Source organism: Amborella trichopoda, chromosome 4, assembly GCF_054954075.1.
Source record: "Amborella trichopoda isolate Santa Cruz 75 chromosome 4, AtrichopodaSantaCruz75HAP2 v2.0, whole genome shotgun sequence".
Classification (NCBI taxonomy): Eukaryota; Viridiplantae; Streptophyta; class Magnoliopsida; order Amborellales; family Amborellaceae; genus Amborella; species Amborella trichopoda.
The window spans coordinates 5,083,647-5,095,783 of record NC_142339.1 but is presented as its reverse complement, the minus strand read 5'-3'; the positions used below and the strand labels follow the sequence as shown (position 1 = coordinate 5,095,783).

Genomic DNA, 12,137 nt, shown 5'->3' with positions numbered 1-12,137 from the left:
ACACACCTCCTTTGCTATGTTTGTTCCCTATGAACCAATCTTTGAAGGAAAATGAGGCTTACCAAAAGTAATGAGTCCATCTTTATTTTCCTTTAAAGAGAAACAAGACTTACCAAAATAATGGTCTATGGTCTCATTGAGAAACTTGCCTATGCACCAAGGACAAACAATACCTGAGTACTACATAGTAACCATAAGGTACTAATCATCATCATCATCAAAACCTTTTCTCAACTAATTGCGGTTGGCTACATGCATTCTGGTCTGCTATTCTGTTCTATTAAAGGTCATATCTCAGTGAGGCCATAAGTCCATATATTTTTCTCACTATTTTCGACCATAACCTTTGGGCCTATCCCTTGCCCTTTTTGAGCCTTCCACTTGAACTAACTCGTACCTCCTAACAGTTGTTGTACTGGATTTGCACCACACATGGCCAGCCCACCTACGTCTACTTTTTCTTATTTTATCGCCTATTTGTGCCACACCTAAATTCTTCCGAAGGTATTCATTTCGAATTCTATCCCATCTTGTCTTGCCACTTATTCGTCGCAACATCCTCATCTCATCTACACTCATGCTATGGGTATATTGTTTCTTGCCTACTCAATATTCCAACCTATAAAACAAAACTGGTCTCACAACTGTCCTATATAACTAGGCAGCCTAATAAACACAGATCAGCGATAGAGTTTTCCTTTCAGCTTCATTGGTATGTGGTGATCGCATAAAACTCTGGTTGCACGTCCCCACTTCGTCCACCCAGCTTTAATTCCATGAGGTACTAATCAATAGATTCAACTAATCTCTTAAGAAAAGTGGAAGTAGATCAACAATCTATGAAGGTAAAATACGTGGTAGTTTGCCTATTTGCTCCCCTTTTTCCAAATGAGACTATCCAAATGGATAATATAAAAACAGTAATGTGATAAGTAGCAAAGACATAAGGTTTTTCCAGCCATTTCTTGTATTGACCGATGCTAGGTCTCTCATTACAAGTGTTTTCATCATTGTCCATGAAGAATGATGAAAAAAGTCTTGCTGGAAATCATTTGCAATAGCTTACAGGAATATTTCATATCCAAAAAATATAGAGTATTTGTAAGGAAGTTCATCCTGTACACACACGCATACATGTACATATGCATCTATGTAATTATAAGTTTGTATTCTTTGTGTCTATGTCTCTAGCCTTAATTTCCTGCAAAACAATAGATCCATTTGCTCTATCATTCTTGGTTTTTCATTTTTAAGGAAAATATATTTGTAACTTTTAAACCTTTATGTTGCCTTGGGATGCGATCCATATGCAGAAACTGTTTGATGCAACCTACAAATGCAATTCTTTATGTTTCATGCAACTTGAGGCTTTTGCTCTCTTTATAACACAATAAAGTCGTCAAGTCCTCCTATAACTAGAAATGTCATAAATGTCAAGGAATGTGTTCAAGGATCGGGAAGTGATATTTTGTATCTTCAAGGTTCTAATACATCGTTCTAGGTGTTCATACATGACCATTCTACTTATATTCATGTTTGTTTTTTATTGCCTCCCTTGAGGATTCTGTATGTCATGATTGATATGGTAGCAGATGTTAGATTCATGTTTGCTGATAGTGGAAATTTATATTTAATTACTCCACTTTGATGATAATATGACTTACTGAACTCTCTGAAATTGTTTGGCGTTGCCTCCCCAGGGAGATGGTTGCCTACATCGCAAACACTCTTATCTTTATCTTAAGGTAAACGCCGTCACACTATAAATAACTGTATAATGTTGCTGTGTTTATGGTTATCAAGTTTCTGAGCTATACTTGGGTCATGGTTTAGACCTGCAGTTTATGTTTTTCCTAAAGAAAAATGACTTTCTTTTTGGTATCGTGGTTTCATTTTTTTTTTTATTTTTTTTTTATTTTTTATGTACCACCAAGCAATGAACTAGAGATGCATTACATATATGATTTGGATAGAAAGCTCCTTTGCCTGGCATGTAAAGTTTGCATGATCTTTTTTGTTTATTTTTATCTTATATTCTGTAAATTGATGGGGCAAGTACATGAGCAATACTACTCACTGTTCATCTTTGAATAATTTGCATTGTTTTTTACCTATAGAACATGCCTTAGGATAAGTAGAATGGTCTGTTAAGGTGCAGCTGCAGCTGCGCCTCATACCCTTATGGCCGGACCTCATTCTCCAACTTTTCCATGGAATGAGAACCCAATACACACTAAAAACACTTGAAAATCGACATCCATCACAACAACATGATTCTGGAGCCTTTCAAAAGCTCCGACTGATTGATCTACTTGCCATTGAAATGGATGTTCCAGATTGCAGTTTTCTAGGGCTTCAGATCCATTTTTTTAGGCACTGATCTCAGGGGTAGAAGAACGGATTTTGAATCTTTTCGGTCCTTAGTCCTTACTCATCCATAAAATGACAAAATGAGTTGCATCATGATGTGTTGGTTGTAGCAGCCACCGCATGAAACCAATTTCCCTTGTAAAAAGTATCATTGTTGTTCTAAGAGAGATGGTGTTCTATGGGAAAGCAAATCAAAGCATACATTTAATGAGAATATCTATTAGAATTACAAAACAATCATTTGGCAATTTCAGTGCCTTGTTCCATCGTAAACGCTCCTATCCTTCACAGGATATAGTCTGGCATAACCCAAGTAATATTAAATGAACTTAGCATCTTGACCACATTTGTTTTTTGGGTAATTCGGTGGGGATGACGAGTCCCGTTTTTTGAAATCGTTTGTGGTTTTTGAATGTGTTAGGTGAGAATGGAAGCCTAGACTTTTGTTGGGGCACAAGAGATGCTACCACCTTGACCCCAACCGCATTCTCATCTTAACCACATTTATAGTTATAACTATACTAGACCTATAAATGGTGCATGATTTTTGCGCATCCTTGCATGGTAAGTATATTCGTGGTTAGAGCATGACCCTATGTTATAGATGATTGATGGCGGTACTTTCGCCCCACTTATTGTGAGGCAATGGTTTTTGTTTGAGAATACTTATTTTGAGGATGGGTTATGGTTGAATGTTTCGAACTAGTATCAGCTTCCTCAGAGAAGCTTGATTAAGTCAAACTAGGTTTGGCTGCATGAGTTGTTGCAGATTGTTGGTTATGTGTCTCATTTATATTCACGTTTGTGAAACCTAGACATATACTGATCTTCCTCCATCAATACCATCCTGTCTCTGTAAACTTCCAAGTTCCTCTTATTCGTCACCAAAAAAAACCTAAAAAAAGGTTCTTTGCTTATATATATAGCTGTATGTATATGCATGTTTGTTTTGAACTCATGACAGCATGGGGATGTGATTGACCAGCATTAGTCCATCACACAAAGGGTGTGGGAATTTGTGTATCACTGAGTTGTTGACAGTGTTTAAGACCTCTCCACAATGTCCCTAGGTAACTTGTTTGCATTGAAGTGGCCTCAATTTCCAATATCAAAACGTGCCACATCACAACATGGAATGTAAGATTTCTTCATTTGGGGTTTTTCTTAGGACCACTTAACTCATTTAATGTAAAAGCTGCAATATTATATATGTGGATGCCATATGAATGGCTATAATATTATACGGTCCATATCATAGTTGCCAGGATCTTCCAAATAGGGGGTGATCCTTATCTGGGATCTCGCTTCCACATTAAGGGAAAAGGATCTCGATTTCTAAATTTTGGGATCCCGATCCTTATTGTTGGGGATTTCTGTTCCCACTGTTAGTGATCTCAATCCCAACCTCAAAGACTAAAACAACAACCATATTGATGATTTTCTTTATTTATAGCCAAGTAGTAACGCAACTATAGTTTCAATATAGTTGCATTGCTTGCTGCCGATAAATAAAGAAATACTTATTTTAAAGAGTATTATATAATCATAGATCCCAAAATGTTGGGATCAAGATCCCAAAAAGTTACGATTATGATCCCCAAAAAGTTGGATGATGCTTCCAATCATAGGGATCCCCTAGCATTTCACGATTCCTCGCTCCTGACCCCGATTTGGCACCTGGTCCCGCTCCCAAACCCAACAACTATGGTCCATATGCTTCACCCTACAGACATTTAAGGAGTGTCAAACACAACTAAGGCACATTTGAGGGGACAAAATCAACATTGAAAAGCTACAAACGATTTTGTTGTTTCCTTATTCAAGGATAAGTTTGTGCCTACTCTTCTATATCCAAATTGTAAGGTTTTCTAGTTTTGATGTCATTTTAAGGAGCTAATTATTGTATCATCTTCTAACCATGATCATGGCATCAAAGAAGAATCTAACGATTCTTTGAAATTTTGTGTTTTTGGCAGTGGGGTTGTTATAGCTGAGAGCGTGCTTCGAAGTGGAATCCATGTTGAAAACCAAGGTAACAGTTTGTTTCATGGAAACAAAACTCAGTTATCATGACATGTCATATTACCTTTGGATTGATGTCATTCAAAAAGAATAGCATGCTTTCTATGCATATAGAATCAGAATCATGATTCATTACATGTTAGATGAGTGCATGTACTGCTGAGTACCTACAAAGATTATTGTCACCCTCAACATAAAAAAACAGTGAAGGTCTGTAGAAGATTTGCTATCTTGCTGGTGGTCTCCATTTGGCTTTATTGTAGAAAATTCTTTGTTATTATAACTTTGTGCCTCTTTTTGCGTGTTAGGCTTAGACTTTATTGTTTTATTTTGTAGTTTAGACTTATAGTTTATGTGGCACCGCTTTCTTCATTTAGCTGAATTATTCATAACATGAAGGATATTTATGCTTGAGTAGGTAGTTCTCTTTTATGAGATCCAATCCATGTCATTGGCTTTCATAATGTGATGCAACTACAAGGAGCTAGTCATTTGGATCAAGAATTGAAATAGACTTGTAAGGATTATCTATTTATCCCAATGTGATCAATTTGGAAATATACCACAATCAGTACAATAGTAGCTCAAATTCTAATGCTTGCCACTAAGCGTTGAAAAATTGCAATGATGAATGACTCACTCCTTTTTTGAAATTGAAAGAGTTTGTCAACCGTGATTATTTGACATTTGACTGAATTCCTTAGATGAACCCTCAAACTTATGTTGGTTTTTCCTTTTAATTTCATGTGCTTATAGAATTGAACCTTGTATTTATGGTTATGTAAATTGAAAAGAATATGATGTTACAGTTGTATCTTTGTTCTCTTGATTGAAATCCACTGCTTCTAAATAATATATACTAAAGAACAAGGATATGCATGCACTCCTACTTTCTCTTGTGGGTATTTTGTGAGGTAGAATAATAAACCTAAGGGTCAAAATGAAGAGCTCTGTCACCTTTTGTAAACGAAAACTGCATCTTAAAGAAGTATCGTTTACTGGTTTTACTTCATGTTAAATACACAACAATGGTAACATTCTTCCTAACAAAGTTTCGTGTAGATGTGGTTTACAGGATCCTCATGGATGTACCTCTTACTCCTTTACGTCTTTGTTCAAGTGTCTCGTGCTATAGTTGTGGGACTATTATATCCTGGCCTGCGATGCTTTGGCTATGGTCTGGACTGGAAAGAAGCTACTGTTCTCGTATGGTCAGGTTTACGGGGAGCTGTGGCTTTGTCATTATCATTATCTGTTAAGGCAAGCAAAATTTTATTGTTGTCAATTTTCTTTCATGATGTGCTACCTACCATTCTCTCTCTATTTATATCATTCTAGGTAATAATTATTGAATAGAAATAAGTGCTTTTGTTATTGCCTTGATTTATTTGAGGCTCTCCTAAACGTTTCTGATGCAGAGAACTTTGAGGGAACAATAAAATCAGCAAGAAACAAAGCCAAACACAAGTACAATTCAAAAACCCTAGGGTTTCTTATCCTTACCCAAGCTAGGATTCTAAAAGCCAAAGCTTTCTCTTTTTCAATTTCTATAAGTCATGTGGAATTGACCCTCTCAAGGCCCACATACCTCTTATATATTATACAATATTAAAAGACATTACATGTCTATACAATGATTAAAATGACTTATATATCTTAACTTAAAACTTAATTTTTTAAATGACAGTTTTACCCCTGTGAGCAGTACCCATGAACTAGACTCATGAATAGCACTTGTGAATAGTACTCATGTAAAAAATAAAAAAACTATAAAAACCCTAGAAGTCCAAAAAAACTAAAAATCCTAAATATAAATCCTAAAACTAAAATAAAAAACAAAAAATCCTAAAAACAAAATCAAAATATACATCCTTTAAAATTGAATAGAAATTAAAAATAAGTATAAGTTTGCCTTTCATCAATTTCTTTCGTGGATTTAACACCAAAACTTGTTATATGCTTGGTACTTTCATAAAGCAAAGAAACACAATGATGGAATGATGTTGCATCTTTTGTAGTTGAGACCGTTTTGATTAGTATGCAGCTAGATCATTAGACTTTATCTATGTTTATGATTAGAGCTCATTATCTTTGAGGCAAACAGATTTCTTTAATTTGTTTTCTTTTATTTTTCTTGTTTATTTTTGTTTCTTTTACTTATTTTCATGGACTAAAAAATAAATATTTAGTAAACCTGCATAAAGAACTGCACAGTTTGGTACCACCACAGCCTTGTTTTGACCATTCTGAGATGCAAGAAGCATGGATCTCCATGAATATAGTTTTTGCATCTAGATTATAGAGCATTTTGATTATTTAGGATGACACCCTCGGCATGTTTTATTGATTACACAGTGATGTAGGAAATTTGAAGAAAACACTAAAATCAACATGCTTCAAGCCAAACACACGCAAAAAGTAGAAGAAAATCTTGGGTTTCTTCTTCAAACCCTACCTAGGTCTTTAAACACCTAAGCTTTTTCTCTCTTTGTTTCTTTGGAAATCACGTGAATTGCCCAACGGGCATCCACACACCTCTCTTTTATTCAATACTTTAATTACAAAGTCAATAATGCTCCTAATCAAAATCAAAATCAAAATGACAAACAATTCTAACTTAAATCAAAATTCATAATGACATGTTTACCCCTAATAAAACAAAATATTTCATAAGTAATCTAATTTCTTTCTAAATAACTCCTAAAATCCTAAATATATATAAAAAAACTTTGGAATCCCTAAGGAAACTTAAAATCTTAAAAATATAGCCCAAAGAATTCTAACAGCCCTAAAATTTAATAAGAAAATTTCAAAAAATAAGAGAATATCTTGTCTTACATCATTCTCCCTTGGTTGGAGAAAACTCATCCTTGAATTTTGAAATGGGCTAAGATGAATCCAACATCGAAACCACCTTCTTCTACCTTCTTCTTTGTTAGCTTAATTATTATTCATGATAAGAAATCCTCAAGAAAAGGATCCTGGTATGTATATTGATACAAATTTATCAAATTCTTTTGTCCTTGAACTCACATTGAAAATCGTGTGGGAAACTTCAAACTCAATTTTCTGGCTTTAAAAGGCTTTCTTGACACCTATTTCATTACTCTTTGAATTCAGGGCCATAGTTTGCGGTTTATGAGTTGGCCATGCTACCCCTATGCTGCTAGTTCCAATGCCCCAAATCTCGTGAATGCTCCACCTTCTAAATATCCTTGAGATCTTCAAAGGCCATAATTTTGATCAGTCCCCCTACTGTCGTCTCTCTGTATTCTTCACGAGCAAAATCCTCTTCCAAAACATCATCTTAAAGCCTATCATAGTTAGGATTTCCTAAGAGATCTAGTTGTTCATCTGATTATGTATCGAAGATTGGTTGCGGATCCCAATCTACAAATTGCTGATTTTGGAAACTTGCATTTAAATCAATAATGTCTTCCTTCAAATCGAAAATCCTAAAGTGATGTCCCCCACATCTAGGTCTTCTATCACTTTCCTCTTCACTTGACTCTTCACACGGAGCGTAATGGTGAAACGGGTTGTATTCTAGATCTCTTTGGACCGAAAGATAACCATCTTGCTCATGATTGATACTTGTGAGCCGCTTCATAAGCTCTCAAACTTGCCTTTTGAGGTTTTCAATCTCTTTTTGTCTTGGATCATTAATTGGGTCTACGGAAACCCCCATTCCACGACCCCTTCTCATTGTTATTGGTTCACTAAAATCACTAACCTAGACATAGAATCACCAAATAATTGAAATCAGCAAGATCTAGGCTGAATTTGGAAATCCCTAGCCCAAAATCAGCAAACTCTAGAATTGGTTATAGTTCCCTGGATTTGTTATTGAAGAAACCTGAGCTCTGATACTTAAATTGATTTATGAAGTTTGAATAAAGCATCAAAATCAGCAAGCTTCACACCAAACACATGCAACAAGTGGAAGAAATCTTTGGTTTCTTCTTCAAAACCTTCCTAGGTCTTCAAAAGCCAAAGCTTTTTCTCTCTTTCTTTCCTAAAAAATCACATCAATTGTCCCATGGGGATCCACGCACCTCTCTTTTGTTTACTGTTTAATTACAAAGTCAATAATGCCCCTAACCAAAAGTAAAATGCCTAAAACCGTTCTAACTTAAATAAAAATTGGTGAGGACTTTTTAACTCCAGATAAAACAAAAAATTCCATAAGCACTCTAAATGTTTTTCTAGATAACTTCTCAAATTCTAAATATATAAAAAAACCTTGGAATCCTTAAAAAAACTTAAAAATCTTAAAAAAAAACTCCAAAATAATTTCAACAAGACATCCCTAAAATTTTATAAGAAAAATTCAAAAATAAGAGCCATCTTGTCCTGCATACACAGTCTGAAAACTCTTCATTGATGGCGTCAGACAATTCAAAGAACCTAGCCTACTTTGGGGTTTTTCTCATCTGAAATGGTTACATGGCATTTTTCACTTGCTTTTATTTTGTCTAGACTTGGACTGATCCATATATTCTCTTTTTGCACTTCATTTGTTTGACATTGGATACATATTATTGTACCTTTTTACTAAGTTCTTGTATGTGTGTATGTTTGTAACCAAGTTCTCTATTTTTCTCGTGTTTGGACTTGGACTGATCAGTAATTTCTTTTGTACTTCATTTGTTTGACATGGATACGTATTCTTGTACCTTTTACCTCATTCTTTATTTGTGTGTGTGTGTGGGTGCGCGCACATGCATGTGTGTGATGTCTCTTGCTTTTTACCAAGGTTCTTATTTATTTCGTGACAGCGCGCTAGTGACAAATCTAGTACATCTTTCCTCCAAGAAGAAACTGGTGATCAGGTATTGTGTTCTTAGTTGCATTTGATTTCTCTGTAAGTGTTTGTAGAAGCTGAATGTTTTTGGGCATGCATTTAGCTGTTTGTGTCTTTTTATTAAGGAACTTTTCTCTGCTACAGTTTGTTTTCCTTACCGGTGGAATCGTGTTCTTGACACTTATTTTGAATGGATCAACTACCCAATTTGTTCTACACTTTTTAAACATGGACAAACTCTCAGATACAAAGGTATGGCTCAAAATAACTTTCTGATTTTGGGTTGCTTTTCATTGTAGATTGTGAACTGTGCAGCTCAGAGATACTTGATGTTGGGTTTTTGTCATATTCTCCTTGAAGCTCTTTTTTTGAAGATTTGTTTTAAAAGACTAGTATTTTTTATTATCTGGTTTGTTATTTATTTTTCTTAGTGTTTTTGCTCACTATATCCCTTAAGAAATTTCTCTTAGTAGTGTAAATTTAGGGAAATGGAAAATAAGGAAAAAAAAATTTAAATCAGTTGTTACCTTTGAAAGTAACTGTTACTGGCTCACAATTCATCAGTTAAGTCGTTGTTTAGTTTCAGATGACTTGTGACTTTTTTTCTTTTTTCAAAGCTATTATCACTGTTTTTCTATTGTACAGTTCAACTTTAACCTTTGAAATGGACCTTGTCTATTGAGAGTCATTGCATATTATGTCGTCTGTCATTGCATATTATTCTCGTCACTTAATGTGATGTGCATGTATACATTTAGTGGTTATGTAGAAACCATAATTCCTTGTCATTGTGTACCACTGGAAAGGGAAAAGTTCAATTATTTATGTAAGTTTGTATTTTTGGGCTTTAATCCTTCATTCTCTGATGAAGATATTTTTACCCTAATTGATCAAGTATTATATGCTATTTTAATGCATTTGAAACTCAAACTTCCAGTAAACCTATTTGGTGAAATAGTGGCATGTGCTGCACATTTATGTAGTTATGGTTGAAACTATGGAGGAAAGTTATTCCTCGCCAATTGAAACTAACTTAAGAATGTGAATTTTTCATAAATATATGCATATGTATGAATAAAACGATACTGAAACATTTATTCATAGATACATACATACAAATATAAATATCTGTGTGTATATGTAAACTTGAAATACTGTCTATGTAACTTGGTCATGCACTTAATGGTTTTTAGCATATGTTTACACACCATAGACACAGCACACACATCAGATACTTTGGAAACTCAGATGCTTCTGCCTAACCTTCTTTGTTGAAATGTTGCTGACAGTACTTAATCTTACTTAATATCCCACCTCTCCCCTACCCCCAGTTCTTAAATGATATATGGATGTGTTATGTTTGAAAGGCCAATTTTGGTGGAGCTGGCACTGCTGAAACCCATCTCCTTATGAGATGCTGACAAGCTATCCAAGTCTTGTACTATAGGATATTATAGATCTGTCACTTGGGATTCCTGACTGTAAACCTTCTGATAATTGGCCGCCTCCCTCTCCTGGAAGGTGATTTCATGAAGCGCATCTTCTAGAAGGTCTGTGAAGCCTTTTAGACATCTGACCTCTTTGAAAGGACATGAAACACTTAATATGGCCTTATAACCTTCATTCAATATGAAAGTTCACGACAATATATCAGCATCATTTGAGCCTTATCCTAACTATCTGGGGTCAGCAATAAATATTGACCCAAATTTATCAGCTGCAATAGACAACAAACTGAATTTTGCTTCATGGACAATGGTTCTATTTTTTGTTCAAATCTACATTTTGATAAAATGGTTCAAGTTTATGATACTTAGCGACCAGAAAACATTGTGGGACAAGACCGAAACTTCAATTTCTGTCCGGTGGCTTTATTGGATAGTTTGTTCGATTTGTTAAAGGTGTTAAGGTTCTTGCCTAATTCATGTCTTTTGCATCATTCTTTTTGCTGCCTCCTATCAATCAAGAAAATTTGGCTTACTAATTCATTCTATCTACACTACAAAGAAATACACGTATTTCTTTGTCTTCCAATCTATTAGTTTTGCGCTGTACTTTGTATGGCGCTTGGCTTTTATCCTCATAAGGGGATGTGTCAATGATCGGCAGAGAATTCATACTGCAGCGATTGATATGTAATGGCAGATACGAATTTTGGAGTACACAAGGTATGAGATGATGAATAAGGCCCTAGAAGCCTTTGGAGAGCTTGGAGATGATGAAGAGCTTGGACCTGCTGATTGGCCAACAGTGAAAAGATACATTGCATCCTTGACTGATGCTGATGGAAGACAGGCACAGGCTCACCATACATCTGAGAGTCAGCATTATCTACACAACATGAATGTAGGAGACATTCGAGTGCGCCTCTTGAATGGCAAGTTAATTGAACTTACTTTTTGGGGAATTAATTAATATTGATTTCGGTTTTGAGATGAATAAAATTTATGAACTTAAGTGTTGTTACAAGACCAGTTAAGATATCCTGGTGGTGTCATTTGATTTAGTTTGTTCCTACAAAGATAAAAAATAAAAGGACAAAAACTTGTGATTAGTCTTAATGGCTAAGATAATATGCTTTTCATTAGTGATAACAGATTTCTTTTATACATGAATAGGTGTCTCATGAGTCTAATTACCCGACAAATACCAGGAAAGGATGTGGAGGCCAACATGTGAAGACAATGCAAAAATGAAACCTCTATGACCCTTTTCTTCTCTTTTTTAAAACTTCGTTGAAATATTTTATGGAATTTTTTAATGGATTCATCTATGACTTATATACATCACTTGTCCTATCTCCGTTGTTCTTGGTGATGGGTTTCAAATCCAACCCTAGATCTTATCCTTCAATGCATACATTTTTTATAATGTACTGACATTTTTCAAAGATATATTTTGATAGGTCTCTCTCAACAGTAAAGGAACTCCATTTCCCACT

General features: G+C 35.0%; 1 protein-coding gene across 13 annotated transcripts in view; it reads left to right on the top strand.

Annotated features, from left to right (window-relative positions):
• SOS1 (sodium proton exchanger, putative (NHX7) (SOS1)) overlaps positions 1 to 12,137 on the top strand; it is a 36,705-nt gene that overhangs the window by 11,301 nt on the left and 13,267 nt on the right. For 8 of the 13 annotated variants that reach the window (XR_016053892.1, XR_016053893.1, XM_088864503.1 and 5 more), the window contains 6 exons: positions 1,701 to 1,745; positions 4,347 to 4,402; positions 5,468 to 5,652; positions 9,171 to 9,224; positions 9,341 to 9,448; positions 11,342 to 11,573. Coding sequence is in view for 9 of the 13 variants with exons in the window: in XM_088864503.1 (XP_088720629.1) it covers positions 1,701 to 1,745; positions 4,347 to 4,402; positions 5,468 to 5,652; positions 9,171 to 9,224; positions 9,341 to 9,448; positions 11,342 to 11,573 (680 nt within the window). In the remaining 4 variants the exon portion in view is untranslated. Of the gene's footprint in view, positions 1 to 1,700; positions 1,746 to 4,346; positions 4,403 to 5,454; positions 5,653 to 9,170; positions 9,225 to 9,340; positions 9,449 to 11,341; positions 11,574 to 12,137 lie in introns of all 13 variants that reach the window. The other 5 variants (XM_088864505.1, XM_088864506.1, XM_088864507.1 and 2 more) reach the window with 3 other exon arrangements.